Source organism: Magallana gigas, chromosome 2, assembly GCF_963853765.1.
Source record: "Magallana gigas chromosome 2, xbMagGiga1.1, whole genome shotgun sequence".
Lineage (NCBI taxonomy): Eukaryota > Metazoa > Mollusca > Bivalvia > Ostreida > Ostreidae > Magallana > Magallana gigas.
In genome coordinates, this window is record NC_088854.1 from 58,271,275 (window position 1) to 58,293,237 (window position 21,963).

Here is a 21,963-nt window from a genome sequence, read left to right on the forward strand (position 1 = left end):
ATTGCAATATACATTATTGCAGGAACAAGTTCTTCTAGTAATACTATTGACTGGGTCAGATCGAAGGTTCAGGTAGGAATTTAGACCCATATACAATGAATTAACAAATTGGCATTTTATTATAATCGACTCAGCCGCATCAATCCCTATCAAAATAAAAAGAATCCACACTGCTTTTTCAGACCACAGTTTGGATTAAGGGGAAAGTAAATTGCAAATTAATTCAAAGTTCAAAACAAACAATAATTATACTTGCATCATATGGTAACCATAAAATTCAATTTTTATTCCATTGCTATAATATTGCTCGAAAAATATTGCAACTACTGGTAGTCATCAAAACCTCTAGTTCCATTTTACTGTATTGTCAGTCATGTTTGCCCTGTGTAAAAGCTTTGCTTTTAGTTTTTTGAGATGTATTTTCTTGACCCTTTGGTATCTATTGGTGCATGAGGTTTTTATTTTTTCTATTTCTTTAAATTTTGGTCCAAGACATTGACATTTTATGTAGGCAAAAGAACATAATTAAAAATTGGCGCACCAGAGCAAAAATTAAACGTTGACTGATCCTCTATCTATAATAGCTTTTTTCTGTACAATTACAATATCATGGCTGATATATGAAAACTAATACATTATTTTAGATTAAAGTTATTGTCATGGTAATTGAAAAATATGCCCCCTGCTTACAATTATTTTGTCCCAAGCTACGCCACTGCTTTGTGTCAGGCATCCGTCCATCTGACTGTCTGTAAACTTTTTACATTTTCGACTTCTTCTCCAGAACTACTTGACTGATTTCAACCAATCTTGGCACAAAGTATCCTTAGGTAAAAAGAATTTTGTTAAAATGAAGGGCCACACCCTCTTTTAATGGAAGATCATCAAAAATCATTGAAAATTTGTTGATATTTTTCAAAAATTTCCTTCTCAAAAAGGATTTGGCCAGAAAAGCTGAAACTTGTGTGGAAGCATTCTCAGGTAGTGTAGATTCAAGTTTGTTCAAATCATGATCCCGAGGGGTAGGGGTGGGGCTAAATTTTAAGCAATAGGGGGGGATCAAATCTTTACATAGGAATATATAGGGAAAAATCTTTAAAATCATCTTCTAAAACACAATTTGCTTAGAAAAGCTGTAACTTAAGCCAGTACAGATAGTGAAGATTAAAATTTGTCAAAATCATAATCACATTGGGGGAAGGGGGAGGGTTCGAGTTTTACAAAGTACATAATTAAATTATTCACAAAAACTCAAATGTTATTGTACATGTTTTTAGTTAAATGCAAGCATTTTGATATATTGTTGATTCCATAAAATTGTTAAATGTTTCAAAACCTAAAAATAAAAAAGCTCTGTGACTTCCAACATGCTAGATGCTACTTATCTATGGAGACATTGAAATGAATACGTTGGTATGCCACTTGTTTATTTTAACATGCAACTTAATATTGTCCACAAGCAAGTCTTTTATGCCACAAGTTGCATGTTGACATAAATAAATATAAATTAGATGATATCCACTGTACTTTAAAGATGTCATTTTGTAGCCCAACAATTAAACGTTTTAGGAAAATAATACAAGTCCATTAATTCCTGGCCAATGTCTCAATTAGCACTTAAACAACGCACTTTGTTGTGAATGAAATGGCTCAGTGGTTAGAGCACCAGATATTAGGTAACTTTATAGAACTTGGGTTTTTAGGTTGTGGGTTTCGATACCACCAAAACTTAAGGATTTATTATTTTTTTCTTATCGTTTTTTGAAATATTTCAAACTGAATACAGTTAAAAAGTAAACTTGCATTATAACATATCAAATATATCTGATTGAAAAAAAATGTTACAAATGAAGTTGTATTTTACGACTAAACCAAATGGGCGGTTGCGCCATCTTTTTTCCCCATCTTCTTTGCTACATAATGGAAATTATAAAAACCTTATTGAAAAAAAAATTGTAAGCCTTGTTTTCATTCAATGTAAAGAACTTGAAATATATGATAAGAAAAGTTGAAAAAATATTTATGAATGCAAGATTAAGTGTTGAAATGTTTGTTTCTGCTCTGCTCTAATAGAAAGAGCACATGTACTGGTTCATATTTTACAGTCACTGTAACATTTTTGAGTACACAGCACTTTTTAAAACAAACTGAAAATTACTACAGCATTTCATTTCATATTACATGTACTTAAATTTGTAGTTTGAGCATCTTATAAGTATTAATGCGAGTTGTTAGAAAAGGAACAAACAGTGTTCTATGTTGAGAATTTTTATTCAGTAAGACAAGACTTCATCTCTACTGGGTTAGATTGTCAACAATATTATAAACGTAACTTTCGTGTATCACAGAGAATATATATCACAGATGTAAAAATCTAGAGAATCAAACAAAACAATAAAGAATCAACTAACAGTGTCAAATATCAAAGTTTCCATGGACGGTAGAAACTGCTTAATAAATATATAACAATAAAAATAGTTTGTTCACTTAGTCCAGATGCTGGAATATCTTTTTTAACAACATTTTCCGGCTATCTAGAAATGCCTGCTGAGGGCAGAGCCACCATTTCCCTTCTCTTTTTCGTAGAAGGTGGTATTGATGGGTGGTTTCTGGCAGCCTTCCAAGAAGGAGTTTTCTGTACGCAGGCTGTTAAAGGTGTCCTGTCGGTAGAAACTGTCCTCGAAGAAGAAGGTGCCCTTGCCCTTACCGATGTAAACAGCATCGCCGTCACTGTGCATACCTACAAAAACGACGAGGGGGAGACATCAGCATTTGACTTTTACCCTTGATGAAAAGTTTCAACCTCGAGTCCTTGACAGCTGCTCCCTTGTTGGTTGCCTTAATTGACAAACCAAAGGGCAAAGTCAAGACCTTGACATAATATCTACTGGTCATTAACCTTTCTTAATTGCGTCTACTTGGCAAACAACTATTAAGCATGGTTTCTGATTTACATTTACTAGAAATTTTTGCACGATATTGATATTCATATCTTAGGCTAGTGGACAAATGATTTATATTTTCAATTAAAATTAAAACATTGACAAAGACAAAAAAAAGTCAAAATACAATGTACATGTAATACAACTGTAAATATACGTTTACTTTTAAAAATTTTTGCTAGTTCTGTGAAACTTGTTTTGTATAACCATGGGTATTTCTAATAAATGGTGTCGTTAATTTTTTTCATTTTTTATTTAACAGCAGTAAAAATTTCTTTAAAATTAAGAAATTCAGTACAATTAAATAGATAGTGCCTGTTTGGGAGGGCAACAGTTGAAAATGACACCTCCGAGAAAAACAATTGTCAAAACAACGTGAAGCGAGGGTTGACAATGGTTTTCTCGTGGTAACAATTTCAACTATTAGCCTCCCAAACTGGCATTATTTATACATCATATGTATTTACAAGTTTTAATCTTCAAGAAAATTTTTAATTGTCGGAGGTTCTTAAGTTAATGCTTACCGGTAATTAATTTAGAGAATGTTTGGTGGTTGTAAGAAGTAAAATACGTATAATGTGAATGGGCAATATACTGGTTTGATATCTTTTAAAAGGAAACATGTTATTCATAACAGATATAGTAAAGTAAATGTCTGGGCCCACAGCAGTGTACCATAACCAAACCTGACTTACTTTATTAGTAATTTGAGTTTTATACAGCAGTGGTTTAGTAGAGTGACACATGACACAAGTTTTTGAAATCACCAAATTTTTCCAGTGCAGATTTAAACCTTTATGTTGTGAAATTAATACAGAAATACAATGCTTTAAAATTATTATCATGGCAGGAATTTCATCCAGAAAAAGCAAAATTCAGTGCAAAGGCAGAAAACCAAGTTGGTTGAACTCTCGTGTTTACCTGGGAGTTTTCCAGCAAAACTGGCCCCTAAATCACAAAAAAATACACAAGTGGCTTAATATCTCAATCATACTAGTCATGAACAATAAAAGACAATAATCTCCTGACCAAAGAAATGGTACTCTTTGATTCAACTGCAACTGGTCTGTGTGAATGAAACTTTCCCATGCATATTGCATACACCAGTGATGCAACTCTCTCTCTCTCTCTCTCTCTCTCTCTCTCTCTAAGCTATCAGAACATAAAATTTTACACCAGGTACAAGTACTCAGCATATGAAAAGAAGAATTCAAGGAATGAACAGACAATTAACAAATCAATGACAATTTCAAGACTGAAGCGATTGTATTGATGAACCTTCCTCTATATTCGGGTTTCAATTAAGCTGGCTAAACAAGATAAATACATATAATCTGTAACACATTTCATATATTTATGCTAGCCTCATGTCATAATATCACATAACAGCAATATGCATTGCATGAGAATCCAAGAAATTTGCCTTTTAAATGTGCAACCCTGTAGCAATGTCCCTATAAAGAATTTCCATGCTCGTATATTTCACAGTATGAGTCCAGGGTTTTTGGTTTGTTTTTTTTGCCATCAGCGCATAATTCTTCAGGAAATCTGGCAGGAGAACATGATCTTTATGCAAATTAGCACATTTAGCCCAGACAAGAACATGCCTGAACCAGCCTACAGCGAGGGTCAAACGCCCACTACATGACAGTTCCGTCTACAGCAAGCTTCACTGATCACAAGTACAGGTTTCATAACCAGCCACTGTAATCTCAAGATAGTATTGGACAGAGCCTACGAAGATGATGATGACAACAACAACATTTTATCACTGATCATTTGGTTGTACATTTGGCAGTTTTAACTCACCTTTTCAAAGGAAATTTAAAAGGACACTGTAATATTGAAAGTGAAAATGACATTGTCATTATGACAGTATCAACGACCCATTCATAGAGGCAGTGACAATGTAACACTGACAGTGGGTTGTCATGGCAGTGACAATGACCTTATAATATACACAGAATATAAGACAGAATCACACTGACAGTGTTATTTTCTTGATGACATTTACATTTTAGGACACAGTCCTATGAACAATGGCACTTCACTGACAGTAACACTATCATATTGACAGTAAAAATGACCAGGTTATAGAGACAGTGATAAAATCACACTGACCATTGTGACTTCAGCAAAGAAGCCAACTTATGATAAGTAAGTCTTCTTAAGTCGACAACAACAACATCAACATATAAACAGTGACAATGACAACTTACGATGGGTCTTTGTCTTGGGGTAGACCTTCAGCCTCCAAACCATGATGGCGACAATGATGAGGATGATCAGGAGAATGGCAACACAGATTCCGACGATCATCAAAGCCTTGACCTCCTCGTCATCATCATCCTGAAAAAGAACCAATGCGCCTGTCACACCTGCACACTAATTAAATCTCAATTTGAATGTAATTCAACAAAATCTGACATTCTGACATACAGTTAAATTGTCCCTAAATTGTGGTTCACTACATCCATTTTTAATTGTCAAAAATAATCCTCATATCAGTTTTAATTTATCATATTATAATTATAAATAATTTTTATAAATAAAACTTACATATTAATCAATAAAACAGACGCTATCTGTCTAAGGAGTAACAGTTTTTATAAAATTTCAAAATGAATAACATAACAGGTGTTTTATCATTGTAGTTTTTAATTTGTTTGCAATCTGTTTAATATAACCCTACCCCCCCCCCCCCCCCCCACCCCTTTTAAATTGCATGAATTATTTTATGGCATAACTTCAGTCGCTGAAACATAAAATATTCATAAAACATTCCTTCTTAAATTCTAAGCTTTCTCTCCAGTAGACCCAACACTATATAAGGAGTACAAAAATATTTAGCATTTTCAAATTTTGCATTTATTAAAAATCCATGACTCATTTCATTCATATTAACCACGTTATCCAATGAAAACACAATACCAAGATCTTGACTGTGTGATGTCATTCTTTAATTTCCCACTCATCACCAAAACATGGTGTCTGCACTGATTGGATTGCCTTTCAGAATTAAAATGTCATTTAATTGCCTGAATAAATAAGTTCTGTTTTCATTATGTGTGACTCTAACCCAGATAACAAGAGCAAAACAAGAGCCAGACAGACAATCCCCGCGATTAGACCCGTGTTGAGCATTAGAAGTAATCCCTTGTACACGGACTGAGGGTGAGATGGTGATAGATGGCGGACTTTTAGCCGGCTTGTTTCACCGTATAGGTGGGGTCTACGAGTGACAATCACATCATCCTCGCTTCCTTGTCTGAATACTAATTAACCAACCTTTTATATTAACATAGGAACTTTTCTATTAGCAGTGTGGACTTGAAGATAAATCAACTCTGTTTTTTTCAAAACAGGAAACAACTAACGGTAGTTAATTAATAGATTTTATGTAATACATGATTTTTTCACTAACATGCACTCTTATTTTTACCCTACTTTGTGGAAGAGTGTCCATATAAAAATATCAAAGGAATTGATCAATGTTCAAGTTGGAGTCAGTCCACTTGTAAAATATCTGAGATTCCATTTTTTCATGATTTCCAATATGCATAAAATAAATCAACAAATCTATATTTTTAATGACCTCATTGGTGTTTGAAAGGATACCTGCACTTTTGTTTGCTTAATCACCTTTGGAAAAGCAATGAGCATTACACTAATCTCCGTCTAAATATAGTTTAATTGAGAGATTTAAAGTACGTGCTCATTAAGCTTAAGACTCCAGGCTTAATGGCTGCCTTTTCATCCATTCTCTGGGTAAACTGACTTTTATTTTGACAAAATGACACGGACTTTGACTCTATATTAAACCTGTGAGCATTTACTGGTCAAAGCTTGTCTCATTTTGTTACAAAAGCATGACAGCTATTTTAATTACTGTCAGATCTGGGACTTGCGGTCATGATTGCTTTTTACGACCCTGTTGTTCATTTATTTTCTGCTTTTAAACATGATCCTGATATGCTTATGAATCACTGAATTTTTAGACTATGATTAACTAATGAAAAATAAAAAAGGGATTAAATAATATTTGTTAAAGTGTAAACAGTATATAAAACATGTTGTCATGCCAAAGACTTCATCTAAATGGAAAAATTAGTATGCATGTATATCTAATACTACATATATAAGGAAATTTATCCAGTTTTCACTTTGCTCACTAGCCCCACTGGACTATAGATTATGAGAGAGCATTTTATTTTATGGACTGTTTTTCAATAAGATAGGGAATGTATAAAACAAAATACAAATGTAGCTAAATTTGAATTTGCATATATCATAGTTCTGCACACAATGCCACACATCCAGAAATATCCCCCCCCCCTAGAATACATGCATATAATATAGCAAAGTCTTTGTCATTCATAAGGCTTAATACGTATCAAAAATCATATCAGAAAAAACAGATTTCATTAATAAGGAATCAAAATGGTTTGTTCCTGGCAATTCACTATAAGCGTGTTTGACTTCTATCTACCTCGTCACTGCAGTAGCTGGCTCCGTTGACTGTCATATACTTGGAGAGCTGTACACTGGTTCCCTGGTATGTGAAGCTGGTGCCCGATTTAATGGCATCACACATGGCTTCTGTCACCTCCAGGACGGTCGTAGAGTTCCCGGACACGGTCACAGACACGATCACACTTCCTGTTGTGCGTAATCATGGCAGGTTTAGAAGAATATTTCAGATGTCTCAAATATATATCTCAGAAAAAGTATCATCTCTACGTGTAATAAATGTTCATATATAACATAACACTCATTTGAGATACCATCTTTTTTAAGAAATGAGGTTTTTTTTGCATTATTTTAATTTTAAATTTTTTTTCTCAAGTGCAAATAATAATTCACAAATACTGTCACTACATATTTAATTTCACTATTAATTTAAAAAAATAACATCGCAAAACAAGACTTTCATTATAAACCTCATTTTGAACAAAATCTGAGGATATGAATAAAAGCTGCATGGTAAACTCCCAAATAAAGACACAACTCCAGTTCCTACCTTGGCTGACTTCTAAGCTGGACATCTTCATGTACTTGAACCTTGACTGGAAGTAGTTCACGACAACGGCTCCGAATTGCGTGGTACCATAGGTGGCATAGTCCAGATCGAACTTGACCTTTATGGCACTGGTGGTGTCAATGGTCACCGACTGGGCCTCGGTGGGGTACAAAGACAGCTCATGAATGACCTCGTGGGAGTAGTGGGTGGGGACAGAGTACACAGTGAACTTGACATGGGCCATTCCGACGGTGTCCATCTGAAGGTCGTTCACGGTCACTAGACCAGTGACTGGGTCAAAAGCTTTGGTTGCTGTACTAGTCATTGAGCCCGTGTAGGTGAGCCCAGTTACCAGGGAAATGTTAGCGTACCAGTTCAGTCCCTGAAACAAGATAGTACTCCACTGAAGAGTTGGTTGGAGACCTCAACAATGTTGAACAATTTTAGAGACTCTTTCATGAGCATTTGTACATTACTTTTAGAAAGTCTAGGGAACACTGAAATATTTTCAAAAGAAATGGCTTGTGTATCACAAAACTTCTAGACTATTATTATGCATACTGGAGCAAGTTCTTGATAATTCTGTGCACTTACACTCCAAGCAATGTCTGTCAACTTCACACCGGTTGTTTTGTCCCTGATATCCAGACTGACCGTGTGGGCACTACCGTGGTAGATGTCGGGAGAGGTGTAGGTCACAGCAGAGGTCAAGAGTCGCTCGGCCACACTGATGGCTGCAGAGGCCAGGGTGAAGGTCGCTTCTGTGGGATCAATGACCTTGAAGTCCAAGATATACCTGAAGAATTTACAAAGCATACATGTAATTCAACAATGCATCAGTTAGGAAAAATTGTAGAGCTGACATTGAAGATCATTTCTTTATCACAGGGAACTCTCACTTCTTCCTACTCTGTGAAATCATTAAACAATTTTAGAGCCAAGCTTTTGTGGATCGTCAAATATTTTCGCAGGATCATCAGAACATTATTTAATGGATTTACCTTTAAGATTATTGAAGGAATACTGTGTTTTATAATGTGTTTGAGGATATAATTTGAAAATGAGCGAGACCTACAAAATCCACAAAACCGAAGCCACTACAGTTTATAATTCCACAGTATGTGTTCTGCATTTCTGTGATGGCTGAGATTTCACAACATTAGTAAGAGAAAATGAGTCTGTGGTTTCTCTTACCCAGAGCCGCTGTGAGAGATTCCTAGACCGCTGAAGTTGGCGTAACCATCGATGAAGGACACCGTGGTGTTCCCGATGAGGGTAGCGGAGGGATTGCTGCCACTTCCTGATCTCAGACTGACCTCCACCTTCCAGGGGTGAGAAGAGGCTCCAAGCAGGGTAATTCTGTCTCCCTGTTAAATCAAAGGCAACATAATGGATGATATACAAGTATATAATGGATGATAAACATGTACATAATGGATGATAAACATGTACATAATGGATGATATAAATGTACATGTGGTTACTATCAAATCTTATGACTGCAATTAAGCAAACTTCTCCATAACGGAATCAAATCAATGAAATCATCTGATAAATGAATCTTTTAGATAACTTTTGATTTAAAATATACATTTAGTGTGCAAGGAAATAGGAGATTCAATGGTTAAAGCCACAGAAAAACAAAACTTAATCCCCAAAGTTAATGTTTCCATCACTCACCAGCTTCAAAAAATGAGAAATGTTAAAAAAACCAAATCAAATAAAAACCATGACAGCAAATAAGATGAAAAAAAAATACCAATGCTTAAATCACCTTGATAATTCTGAATCCTGGGTGTATATATAGTACCAGGGAGTTGTAATTAGAGATACAAATGATCAGTAAGTCTCAAGGTAAGTGCAAACTCCAGTCTTCATTTGATACATTGATTCAAGTTATTATTAATTCATGTTCATGCAAACAGTGCTTGTGGTCATCTTTGCAGTACAGACATGCTGAGGTCAAATTAAATTAGATGACATATTGTGAAATACAAGGGGGGGAAATGTGCAGGCTTTAATATTAAAGGGGAGGTAAATATGTACATAAACCACATTATTAACACATCCGTGATTGCCTCAATAAGAGATTCTGAACACAGACTTTTGATTCTAGAGGTGGATGTTCAATTGCATTTACATTCTAAGATAACTTGAATCAAAATTTTTTCTACATCTTATTGATTAGATTTAAACTTTCTTCATATTCGTTTTTCTCTTGACTTCAAGAAGTTCAAAGTGTGATTTTTTCTCCTAGGCTTTCAAAACTTTTCCACCATTGTTTGAGTATCTGAGATACTTAGATACTCAGTGAGGCAAACACTGAGAACAAATGAGGGTCCAAAAACCAATGAAAACTCATTCCCAAAATAAACTGTTAGTAAAGTATATCTCATTAATGTGTACACCAATCATTACCGATGTGGGCTGTAAGAAAAGACAGATAAACATATCACACAAACAATACATCATCACACTAACTGAATTTGATTCAAGATCATTTTTAAATTTGACTAAATCATGCTGTCATAGAGAGTTAACAAACTGTACCTATTGCTGAGTTTTGTTCACTTATTCTATGAAGTTATTCATACTCAACTATGATATGTAAGCAATATGCCAAGAAATAAAACAGATATACATTGTGTTGGAAACATTTTTGAAATAGCCTGATTTTTTTTCATCTTTATTCTTGATTCTAATCGTTTTAATGATTTAGTTGTAATTAACCTCAACTCTCTATGAAAGAATCAAAAGTATTTGATTAGGATTTCTTTACCCAGTATATAAATTTCTAAACCTTGTATAAATTCTTAACAGTTATTGTCCGTCTTGATTTAAACAAATTAATAACATATTTCTTCAATTAATCTAACACAGAGTAATCTAATTAATACACTAATTGACCTTTGCATTATTCTGTTCCTAATGACGCTGGTTAACCAAAGTGTACCCAGTACATATGTACTTACATTGCTCTCTCGGAACTGCAGGACGGGTTGGACGGGGAAGGCGTTGCCCTCTGTGCCAGCGGTCAAGGTCGTCTGGAATTCCATCACCTCCGGGATCCGGATAGCATTCTGGTAGTTACTGGAGGACACCACTGTTGCCCAGTTAGGGTCAGAGGTCGGGGGCAGGGCCTCAGCCACGGCCACACCATTAATGGTGATGTTCAGGATGTCTGACAGATTACCCAGCTACAAAAAATAGTTCAACTTCAGATTACCAAGCTACAAAACATAGGTCAACTTCAAAACTGCTTTTTAATCTAGGGAACAGAATTGAATGTTATTACCTGGATATATTATTTTTTTTTACAATTTCCATAAAAAGTTTGAATGATGAGATAAAGCAGTAAGCTATACCAATATTTATATAAAACAAATACAATCAAACTTCATTTCAAACTTAAGAAGAAAAAGAAAAAATTTCCAAGTATCTAAAAAGTCAATAAATTGAGGTTAAAATACAATAGTGATTGAGACTGTGAAGTCATATTTCAATGATATTTGTGCTATCTGAATTTCAGATATCTAAGTTCAACTGTATATTAAGTACCCGGTAATTGTAGATACTGTAGAAGCAATTTTCATTAAGTCAAAATTTCATTGTTCTTAAACCAACTAAAATTTTGTTGGCACCGAATTTCGTCAAATTGTAATCTCTAAAATGTTTCTTTAAAACTTCGTCATGGATTTAATTTCGTTGATATATACTGCCAATGAAAATATCAAAATTATATCCTCAACAAATATTTCTGCTTCTAATGTAACAGTAACTTTGGGATTTTTTTTGGCTTTTGAATCGAATGGAGGCCCCTACCTGGTACTGGTTGATGATTTTGGAGGCCAGGGCTTGTTGATCAGTGTATGTCATTACACTGACGGCAGATGTACAGTTGATATCAGTACACGGGGGATTGCCCACTTCTATGTAGTACATGGTGTTGGTTCCGGTTGATCGCTTTCGGCGGCTCACACCCGACTGAACTTGCATGGTTCTGATCTTGTCACTGGAAATACCCAGGAAGGTGGCCAAATTGTTGAGAAGGTTGGGTCCAAAGAACTGGTCTACAGTCATAGTGGGTACATTGAATCCAACCACGATCTGAGGGGACATCTTAATCTCGACCTCATCCCCACCGCACACAATGACCTGTAACTCCTGCCAGTCACGGTCCATGTAATTTGTTCCGCATGGGTCGCTGTCTACCTTAGGACTGAACTCGCCGACACTGGTGGCTTGTTGCAGAATCAGATTCTTGTTGGAGTCCAGTTGTCCGTTCTTGGGAAGTTTGTAGTCACCGTTTACATAAACGTCGAGTCGATTAGGCTTGCTGTTGTATGCTCCTACTCGGATGCGATCTTTGTTTGGCGTGTTGAGCATCATCAGGCGCAGGTGCTGAGGAGAACTACCGGTGAAATACAGAGAATAGTTTCTGCCTGCAATACAAAAAGTCAGGTCATTGAATACAATGTCCAAATCACAAACATCTAGATAAAGACTATGGAAATCTTGGGCAGAGCTGAACAATGTCAAGTTGTTTATTATGACAATTGGGATATTCATGTTTCTTTGTCACTGAACAGAGAGAGAGAGAGAGAGAGAGAGAGAGAGAGAGAGAGAGAGAGAGAGAGAGAGAGAGAGAGAGAGATGAATCCCAGAACACTGACCAATGGGAGTAATGGCCTGGAATGTGGACAGTCTCTTCTGACAGGTGTATCCTGCACACCAGCCATGATCCTGGGGTCCGTTAATCAGGTCAATGTATCCGTCCCCATTGTCGTTCCATCCCAGGACGGCGACAGGGGAGAGACGTCGGATCTCGGTGTCTGCATCCATGTTTTCTATGGTCAGCTGCTTGTAGTTGTAGGCGGTGCAGAGGTAGGACTGCCTCTTATCGTTGTAAGTACAAGTATTGTCTCGGAGAATACCTGTAACATAACACAGAGAATTAAAACATCATTGTCTGAAAAGACATAACTTATGAACATAGAAAAAAGGTAAATTTTCTTACCATCAATCCTAAAGATTTGAAATAAATTATTATTTCTATCCATAAACTATCCAATTAAATATCAGTTGAACTTTTTTCATGATAAGATTTAGATTTGGTACCTTTGTACTTGGCCACCTCGGCCACTGTTTTGACGGCACCACTGGGGTCGGTGAGCAGAGGTTTGGGGATTCTGTAGTCTCCGAGTCCACGTCTCGGGTCCCCGTCCCACTCAAACTCAGACTGAGGCACCACTGTTCCCACAGTTCCCAGCATGCTGCCATCTTTATCCTCGACAAGACACTTCTTGAGGCCGTCACAGTCAAAGTCAACGCAGTCGGCAGGATTAATCTTCCTGTATCATCAAAATAATGCATATATTTTAATTACAACGAATATCAACACAATCAGATCAGTTTATTTTCATTTATCGACAAAACAAGCATATATTTTTATGTAATATATTATGATGTGGTAGTATAACTTATTTCATTGTAAAGGCAAACAAATTTATATTTCGATTCGGTATACCTGGTTTTGTTACAAGATATATAAAGGTGAACAAGTTTATTGTGGAACTTACGCTAATCTTGGTCGGTGGTAATACACTGTGTTCTCGTCTCCAACATTGAACTTCCTGTTTCCTGACAGCTCCGTGGGGTGACAGGCATCATCGTTGTTTGGGTCAGAGGTTATGGCAACATCTTGTCCACATTCGCCAGATGAACCAGTTTGGAAGTTGGCAAAAGTAGTATCTGTTGTGCATTGGCGAAATAAGGAAAGGTTTGTTTAAAGCATGAGTCTACATTTATAGCTCAAATAAAACTATCAAAAAACGGATCAATTACACTAAAAATATGAGGCTCCTTTTTTCATCAAACATCTTTAGTTATTCGGCAATATCATTTTTTTTACCATAACAATCTATGTACCAGGTACCTTTGATTTTCTGATGTCTGTGTCTACAGAATTACTTATGAATGGAGGTATATCATTCTGACTTGCACCAGAAAAAACCAATATCAGCAAAAACCACCTTTTTCTTTTAACTTTGGACTCCATATATCTCTGTTTAACAAATGTGAGATACCATGTTTTGACTTATATTTAGAAACATATCGCCCTGGCTTGCACCAGGGACTGGGTGACTCTCACCTGTGATGGTAGTGAAGCCAGCTATAGCTTGCACCAGGGACTGGGTGACTCTCACCTGTGATGGTAGTGAAGCCAGCTATAGCTTGCACCAGGGACTGGGTGACTCTCACCTGTGATGGTAGTGAAGCCAGCTATAGCATTGTAGGCCATGATTCCAATGAAAGGTTTCTCCGGTGAATTGTTGGATCCAGAGCTGAAGATCGTCAGACCAATTCCAGTTCTTCCCGCAGTTCCAATCCTCCAGGACTTGTCAAAAGTTCTCCTCAAGGTGAAGTAAGGCAGTGAGAAGTCCATCTTGTCATTGGCACAGTCAAATACAGAGGACTTTCCGACAATCAAACTCTTGGAAATGGTGATCTTTTTGTTCTCGTATAAATGGGCGAGAGCTGGGGGTCCAAAGACCATCGGGAAAATACCAACGTTGTTGTCCACAACTGTCAGCTTCTCCATGCTAACCTCGTACTGACTGTAAAACAGATTACAAGCTGGTCAGTGAAGTTGTGTGAAGCAAGGCAGAGTGAGGTCCCTTTGTAGTGTGAGATTCCTGTGAACTCTATTGTAGTTTACACTTTTATTTTACACTTGATGGAAACAAACAGAACACAACGGAACTGTTTGAATTCTTTGTGCAAAACATAAGATACTCATATCTTAAAACTGTTGGTCTTTTTATTAAGTGACATCTTAAAAATTAATACATAATTTTACTTAAGATACATAATTTTGGAAATATTGATCAGAAGATGTATTAATATAAACCTTCATGTAATGAGAGGCAAGTTTTGTGATTCTGAGGATTGACAAACATTTTACTGTTAAATACTCCATTAATATGAAGGAAATCGTGACCGACCTCTGATAGTATACTCCAAAGTTGTAGTTCTTCCAGATGGTCATGTTGGCGATCCTCCAGCAGGTTGGTGGGTTGACTTTGTCAATGGGGAAGATACCAACTGCCATTAGGTTAGAGTGGAAGACGTTGTCAAACCAGGTGTCTGTGGCCGTGCAGCTCTCAAAATCACCATGGTAACCAGAGCGCTCAGAGGACGAAATTGCATTTCCCTAAATTTAAAAAAAGAAATTGCAAGATTTGTTTTATAACTATAATAACAACTTGCAGTGTCATTTGCTAATTGTAGCGGTTATATAATTTTTTAATAATCTATAAATAACAAATCTATGAATAACAGTTATATAATTTTTTAATAATCTTACATAATTTACAATTATCTATCAATAAGTTATATAATTTACAAAAACCGGTACCCATAAAAACCGTAACAGTTACATAAATTACACACACACACACACACATATATATATATGGGGGTGGGACTGGCTCGTTAATGACTGACCTGAAGAATGGTATCGGCAACACCAACGGCGTCCACTGACCCATCATAGTAGATGTTCTGGGACTCGGAGCGGCCATTGTAAGTGCCTGGCCAGATGTTGAGAGAGATCAGGTTGTTACGGATGGCAGTGCCTGCTGACTTGGTGTGGATTGCTGGATGAAGTCAAACAAATATCATTCAATTGGTTTTGAACACGAAAGAAAATGTTTACTTCGTTTCTTTCAGTGAGTTTTTTACAGACGCGGAAAACTCATTCAGACCCATTCAAATTTCCTGCAAATTTTGTCACTTTTCATGTATTTTACATAATACTATTCATTTTTATAAGAGGTTTAAGTATTTTCAAATGAGAAGATATAAAATATTTAATCATTCTCCTCCCAATTTACACTAAATTAGAAAGAGATGTTACCTAAATTGATGGTCAAAAGGTTAACTAGAGTATCATTTTATCTAACAATAAACACAGAATAGAAGGAGAAGTCACCTGATCCGATGGTGTGGTAGATGACATTGCCCTGTATCTCCAGATTGTTGGTTCCGTACACGCCGAGAGCAATTCCCAGGTTATGGTGGAAGCTGCTGTGTTTGACGTAGCACGGCTTGATATTGGAGATGGGGATGTCCACAAAGCTGAGGGCGTGGCGGGGGTCATAGGTCGCGGTGTAGCCTTCCTGTCCTCCCCGGTAAAACTCGACATTGGAGATCCTGGCAAATCCTATAATTAGATATTATTATAGCATTATAAAAGTTTATAGAAAAAAATTTATATTCATAAGCTGTGCATAACTTGAAAGATTTAATGGCAAAAGCTAAATAAAAACCGTTTTTGATTGAGTATATTTAATCTCAAAAGATTCATTGGCAAAAGCTATCTAAAAACCGTTTTAATCAAGCATATGTAATCTCATGCATATTACATAGAATAAAAATGTATACATGCAATTAGAGATAACAATTATCTAACAAAGTTAAAATTATAAAAACCAGTGCATGCCTGTGTAGCGTCTGGTTGCATCAGCTGTGACTCCGACAAGGACTCGAGCTCCGTAGGAATCTGTGAACATTTCTGGATACTCGGCTCCGATGATTCGAATGTTCCTGGTCAAAAGTCCAACTTCAGCTCTCATGGAGTATTTCTCTCCATTACTGAAGGTCTCTTCCATTGCTGAAAAAAATTGTCTTAAACTTCAGGGCAAGAAACAAACCTTTATTTGTAGTACAACTTTTTTAAAAAACCAATTAATGAATATTCTATACACAAGACCCCTTCATTACACTGTAAATCAACTTAATGAGTGAATGAAGTCCTGCCTACAATACTTACAGATGTGTTTGTTGGCCAGGGTGGCATTCAGGGTCAGGGTTTTCTTGTCGGGGGACACAGCGCTGATTTTCCTGATCTCGACCTCCCACGCCTTGTAGCTGGTAGCGGTGATCACGATTTCGTCATTGACAGCCCAGTCCACTGCGTCGGTGAGCGTAATCTGGTTGGCTCCGGAGTCAGCGGTCTGGGACAGGGTAGTCCATGTGGCTGTGTGGTTCTTACCATGCAGGTCCAACCCTCCAAATACGCCTACAAACAACAATTCAACACCTGAACTAATACATGTATTTCAAAGTTAGATATTAAAGAATTTTAAGCAGAAAAGTACCAAAAATCTAGAAATGCATGCTTTTACTACAATAAACTGATATCTCCTGGTATACAAAGATTGGACACAAGTTTTGGAAACTAATCCTCTTCCTACAAAGCCCACAATTGCACCTCAATATCTCAATGAAAAGGTTTTGATTATTTTCAATGACACCTTACCAATGACTTTAGATCCCACATTGGGCCCCTCTGTAACCGGATACGGGGTGGTGCTGGCAGTACCACGCAACACAATGGAAGCTTTGCCTTCATAAGGAGCGGACTCCTCACAGCCAATGATAAGTCTTCCTCCGTAGATGTACAGATAGGTCACGTCAATGGTGATGTCGTTGTCCTTGGTGGGTCCATGGTCGAGTTCTAGAGTTCCCTCGATCACCAGCTCTGTGAAGCTAGGAATGGCCTGATCCAGAATCACCCAGTAACCTACAGACACACAGACATTAATCCTAAATCCAGATCCATCATAATCTATCCTGTCTTTTTATTGATCTCTTCCTCAAACTATAGGCCTCTTAAGACAGATTAAATTACATTAACCTAAAGTACAAAATATTTAGCAATAATACAGATCTAATCATAGCTTTATAGAGTAAATTCCTTTCAAAATGAACCCCCCAAAATAAGCTTACCTTTAGGAATCTTGACCTTGTCACCCTGTTTGGGAAGTCCATACAATCCATTACCAAGGTTACCACCCCAGCCAGTCTCTGCGGTTTGCCAGGTTGCCAGGTCAGACCACTTGGTTGCGTTTGAGGGTCGGGTACAGGTTGGGGGGATGGTGTCTGGGTCTGGGGGAGGCACACAGCCTGTGTAGTAACATTTGAAGGCGGTCATGAAGGAGTCAACATCCTCTGCGTAGATAGGCATGGCACCAGAACCTCTCTTCCTTCTGCGACTCTTCTTTCCAGAAACTATAAAGACATTCATCCAAAAGTATATTGAAATATTATCTCAGACTTTCTTTAAACAATGTAAACACTCTTTCAGTATAATTGGATTAATTGAAAAAAAATGAAGCATGTGAACTAGATATAGAACTTTTTAAATTATCTCACCCAAAAAGCAGAGCTCCATGTCGGATTGACTGAATTCCCAGTCTCCATTCTTGTTGGTTCCGTACACCATGGCAGAGGTGGTAGCATTACGGAAGGTATTTCCATCGAGTGAGAATCGGTCAGGCTGCCTCTCAAAACGCTGGCATACCTTGACATTGTTAGATACATCCTGAAAGAAAAATATTTTGTGTTAAAGTAAATCTTTGTGGAAGGTAAATAAACCAGGTATCGGTATTCAGTATTTGAAAATTTATTGATAAGATATAGATTTGTTAAACTATGATTATAAATGAATCCAATTTTACCCCAAACTGGTAGAAAGTGGCATGGTAGGAGATATTTGTGATTTTCTCTCCACCCTCCCAGGAGAATCTGTAGGTCTCTCCATCAATGAGAAGTCCGATCCATCCGGGTTTATGGGAGATTCTCTTGGTGTGGAAGTCGGAGTAGTCGATCCCGTAAGAGTTGTTGAGGATCATCCTCTGAGCCTCCAGAGACACGGGCTGGATTTTGTTCAGAGCCACACGGTGGAACGTGAGGGAACCTGGACAAAGACTGGCTGGCACGCCCTTGTTGAAATTGGAATCACTGGTACATCTGGCATAAAAATACAATACGTAGTTAAAGCATAGGTGTTGGGAAATGAAAAAAGAGAATCAAAAACTTATCAAATATTGAATTTTATTGAAAGCTATTGTTACATTCTTTTGTATCAAGAAGAAAGAAAAGCATAAAAGTTATATAATTATGTTAGAACTACATGTTACTGATGGTACTTTGGTCTTAGTTATAACTATACTTACGAAGGGGGTAGGGTGTCGGAGGTTGGGGTGACCTGAGATCCAGCTGCCCCACCTGACAGAGATCCATCCTCATCAATCATCACAGCCTGCCATTTCCAGTCAAACTTTCCACGGTTAGGAGAGTTGGTGAAACTGATTTGTCTGAACTTGTAGGTGTAACCTCCACAGAACTCTGAACAGGTTCCGTCGATCTTAGTGTAAGTGAAGGAGTTACAGCCACTACGGGCAAAGTTGTGGAATTCAATGTTGATGCCATACATTCCGTTTCCATAGGGAAGGACAATTCCACCGATGGTGCAGTAGTTCTTCTGTCCGGACACAGCAGTCAGTCCCGGGCTGTTGGCCACCATCACACTGTCTTTGACAGCATAGCTGGTCGCTTCGTCGTACTGAGGCGAGTCCTTGATTAGTTTCCCCTCGTATCCAGCCTTTTCATTATGGACCATGATGAACTGATGGAACTGGAGAGCTCCCACATTGACAGACTCAGCTCCTTTCTCACAGTTCCACACTGTCAGAGACTTAAAGATGGCCACTTCGTGGTCCGCGGTGGTGCTACAGGAACCACCAACTCTTGGGTGGTATTCCTGGAAGATCCATAATCCAAACCATCCCATGGAGTGAGCGGTATTGTTCTGGAAGACTCCCAATGGAACGTGTCTGGGACAGATGTTTGGATCAAAGGAGGGTCCATCGGGATGTTCGTGCATTCTGTACCAGAATCCAAAGTGGGTTCCGCCAGCAGCTGCATTGTGTTGGATGGTATTGTTAGGGTTGGTGACCCAGAAACAAGCAGGGGTGATGTCATCGTTCAACAAGCTAGAACTGGCTCTGACAAATGTGGCCAGATTGTACTGGAAGAAGTTGCCAGTTTCAATGCCATCTTCCAAGAAAAAGGAACCTCCCATGACATTGTAGATGACATTGTGTTCCACCCTCAGGTTGTGGGTCTTATGGACGTTCACTGCTCTGTTGAAAGTCTTGTGGAGACCGCAGCCCCGGACATAGGAGGACTTCATGTCACCATTCAAATGCAAGTGGATGGGGTATCTTCCAAGTCTGTAGGCCTGACCCACGTGCGTCAACTCAACATACTCAATACGGGCAATGGCCAATTCCAAGTCAGGTTTGGGTGCATGGACCAAGATGTGAGCTCCAAATTCATCAGATCCCATCTCATCTCCAAAACGACCCTGGAAACAGGTCTGGGTAGCAAACTCTCCTACAACATTGGGTATGTGTAATTTTATCTTGTCATTTAAATTTTCAGGTGAAAGGAAGCAAAAGAAAGATGGAAAGAATGAAAGCAATAAGGTACACAACAAGCAAACCTGTATCAAATCCAGCTTCACACTTGGTGATGTTTGTGACCCACTCGGGATCTCCGTATCCACGGAATCTGACATTGTGGGAGAGAAGTCCGACTTCTCCTGCCATGTCTACAGTAGTGGAGCCGTAAGTCTCTGTCACACGGACGTGAGTGTAGGTCAAGGCTGAATCAAGGGTCACAGTCAAACCATCTGGTGACACAGCTGCCACTCTCCTACAAGAAATGGAACCCATCAGTCACTACTGGGTAGTCCTCAGGCTAATGTTTTTCAGTACAATAGATACTTTACTAGTTAGAAGTCACTATAGCCAATTTTTACAAGAGTATACAGATTCCTTATTTTTTGCCAGTACTTAATTCTGCTATTCAACCCTTTTTCATCAAATTGTAAGAACATAAAATCGTGATTGCCGAATTTTTATCATAGTTCCATGTAGTTTAAATATGTCCAAATAATAAAAGTGAATTTTTAAAGTTCGCGAGATACGCTTTTCGGGATATTACATGGATATTAATTCCTCGTGTTTAATTAGAAATTTACAGTAGCAGGTTGTTTTATGACGGCTGTACCTGGTTTCTGTCTCTTCCTGTGAGTGGCGGTGCCCAGTGGTGGCAATCACTATCTTGTCTCCCACCTCCCAGTCCACCGCCTGCTGGAGAGTCAGGGTGGTGGATCCAGCGGTGGCAGTGGAAGCCAGGCGGGTCCAGGTCACCTTGGGCTTTCCTGATATAAAATCAAAAGCAGGTCATCTCAGACTGCATGTACTTGACCTCCTCATTTATAGAGTTTATGATTAAACATTTTAAAAACTAATCATGTTAAATACTTTTTTACTTATATATGATAACATATTCTCTTTTTACTGTAAAATTAAGTGGCACTGACCGTGAAGATCCAGTGTTCCCTCCCTCACGCCAAGGGACTTGGAGCCGTATATTGGGAGTTCTGGAGAGCGGAACACTCCATGCATGGTGATGGTGGCTGTATGCTGGAAGGGGGCACCTTCTTGTCCAACCTGTCAAAGTTTAATGTTATCAAATTCAGTAAATTTGTTTACTTTTTCAACATTCAAATTACTGGTATATGGATTCTACAATGAGGTTGTTAAACAGCTAATTTACCTGCAGAGCTCCATTGTTGGTGATTAGGATGTACTTAGCATTAAGCTCAATATCTTTCTCATCAAAAATAACTTTTCCACCTGTAAAAGTAATATACGGAGATGTATATAAAAGACTTTGATGTTACACGCTTTTAAGCTGAGGCATACAATGCTGGCGATACCTTGTAAAATATCATAATACTGTAAATGATGTAAAAGAATTTGGTGTTACACATTTTGACCTACTGAGTGTACAGCGTTTGCCTCCCTTACCTTGAATGAGGAGCATGCCCAGTATGGGGGTGGAGACATCCAATAGGATTGTCTGGTTCTCCTGAATAACTACCATCTCTCCTTCCTCAGGCAGGGTCCCTCCCATCCAGGTGGTGCTCGAGGACCACACATCCAGGTAACGGAAGGCGGCGTTAGTCTGAAAAGGGTTTCATACTCTTATTATAAATGTAACACAAAATAGCATATGATTCATGATCCTTCACATATGAGATGAGAGCAAAAGGAGCAAAGAGAATTATAACCCTTGAACTGA

At 37.8% G+C, this 21,963-nt stretch overlaps 1 protein-coding gene across 4 annotated transcripts in view; it reads right to left on the minus strand.

Moving 5' to 3' along the window:
* Positions 1-2,252: 2,252 nt before the first annotated feature.
* The window catches only part of LOC105327340 (fibrocystin-L), a 43,819-nt gene continuing 24,108 nt past the window's right edge, over positions 2,253-21,963 (minus strand). For 2 of the 4 annotated variants that reach the window (XM_011427760.4, XM_011427761.4), the window contains exons 37-65: positions 21,690-21,846; positions 21,436-21,515; positions 21,200-21,329; positions 20,884-21,037; positions 20,315-20,526; positions 18,984-20,205; positions 18,486-18,777; positions 18,181-18,349; positions 17,755-18,036; positions 17,285-17,548; positions 16,796-17,044; positions 16,466-16,636; positions 15,956-16,186; positions 15,469-15,620; positions 14,967-15,175; positions 14,224-14,579; positions 13,542-13,713; positions 13,081-13,313; positions 12,636-12,896; positions 11,785-12,404; positions 10,935-11,159; positions 10,381-10,389; positions 9,157-9,329; positions 8,557-8,758; positions 7,963-8,344; positions 7,432-7,601; positions 5,162-5,291; positions 3,864-3,890; positions 2,253-2,740 (exon numbers count right to left, since the gene is read on the minus strand). In XM_011427760.4, coding sequence (XP_011426062.3) covers positions 2,535-2,740; positions 3,864-3,890; positions 5,162-5,291; positions 7,432-7,601; positions 7,963-8,344; positions 8,557-8,758; positions 9,157-9,329; positions 10,381-10,389; positions 10,935-11,159; positions 11,785-12,404; positions 12,636-12,896; positions 13,081-13,313; positions 13,542-13,713; positions 14,224-14,579; positions 14,967-15,175; positions 15,469-15,620; positions 15,956-16,186; positions 16,466-16,636; positions 16,796-17,044; positions 17,285-17,548; positions 17,755-18,036; positions 18,181-18,349; positions 18,486-18,777; positions 18,984-20,205; positions 20,315-20,526; positions 20,884-21,037; positions 21,200-21,329; positions 21,436-21,515; positions 21,690-21,846 — 7,140 coding nt within the window. In that variant the 3' untranslated portion in view covers positions 2,253-2,534. The remainder of the gene's footprint in view (positions 2,741-3,863; positions 3,891-5,161; positions 5,292-7,431; positions 7,602-7,962; positions 8,345-8,556; positions 8,759-9,156; positions 9,330-10,380; positions 10,390-10,934; positions 11,160-11,784; positions 12,405-12,635; positions 12,897-13,080; positions 13,314-13,541; positions 13,714-14,223; positions 14,580-14,966; positions 15,176-15,468; positions 15,621-15,955; positions 16,187-16,465; positions 16,637-16,795; positions 17,045-17,284; positions 17,549-17,754; positions 18,037-18,180; positions 18,350-18,485; positions 18,778-18,983; positions 20,206-20,314; positions 20,527-20,883; positions 21,038-21,199; positions 21,330-21,435; positions 21,516-21,689; positions 21,847-21,963) is intronic. The other 2 variants (XM_066077487.1, XM_066077488.1) reach the window with 2 other exon arrangements.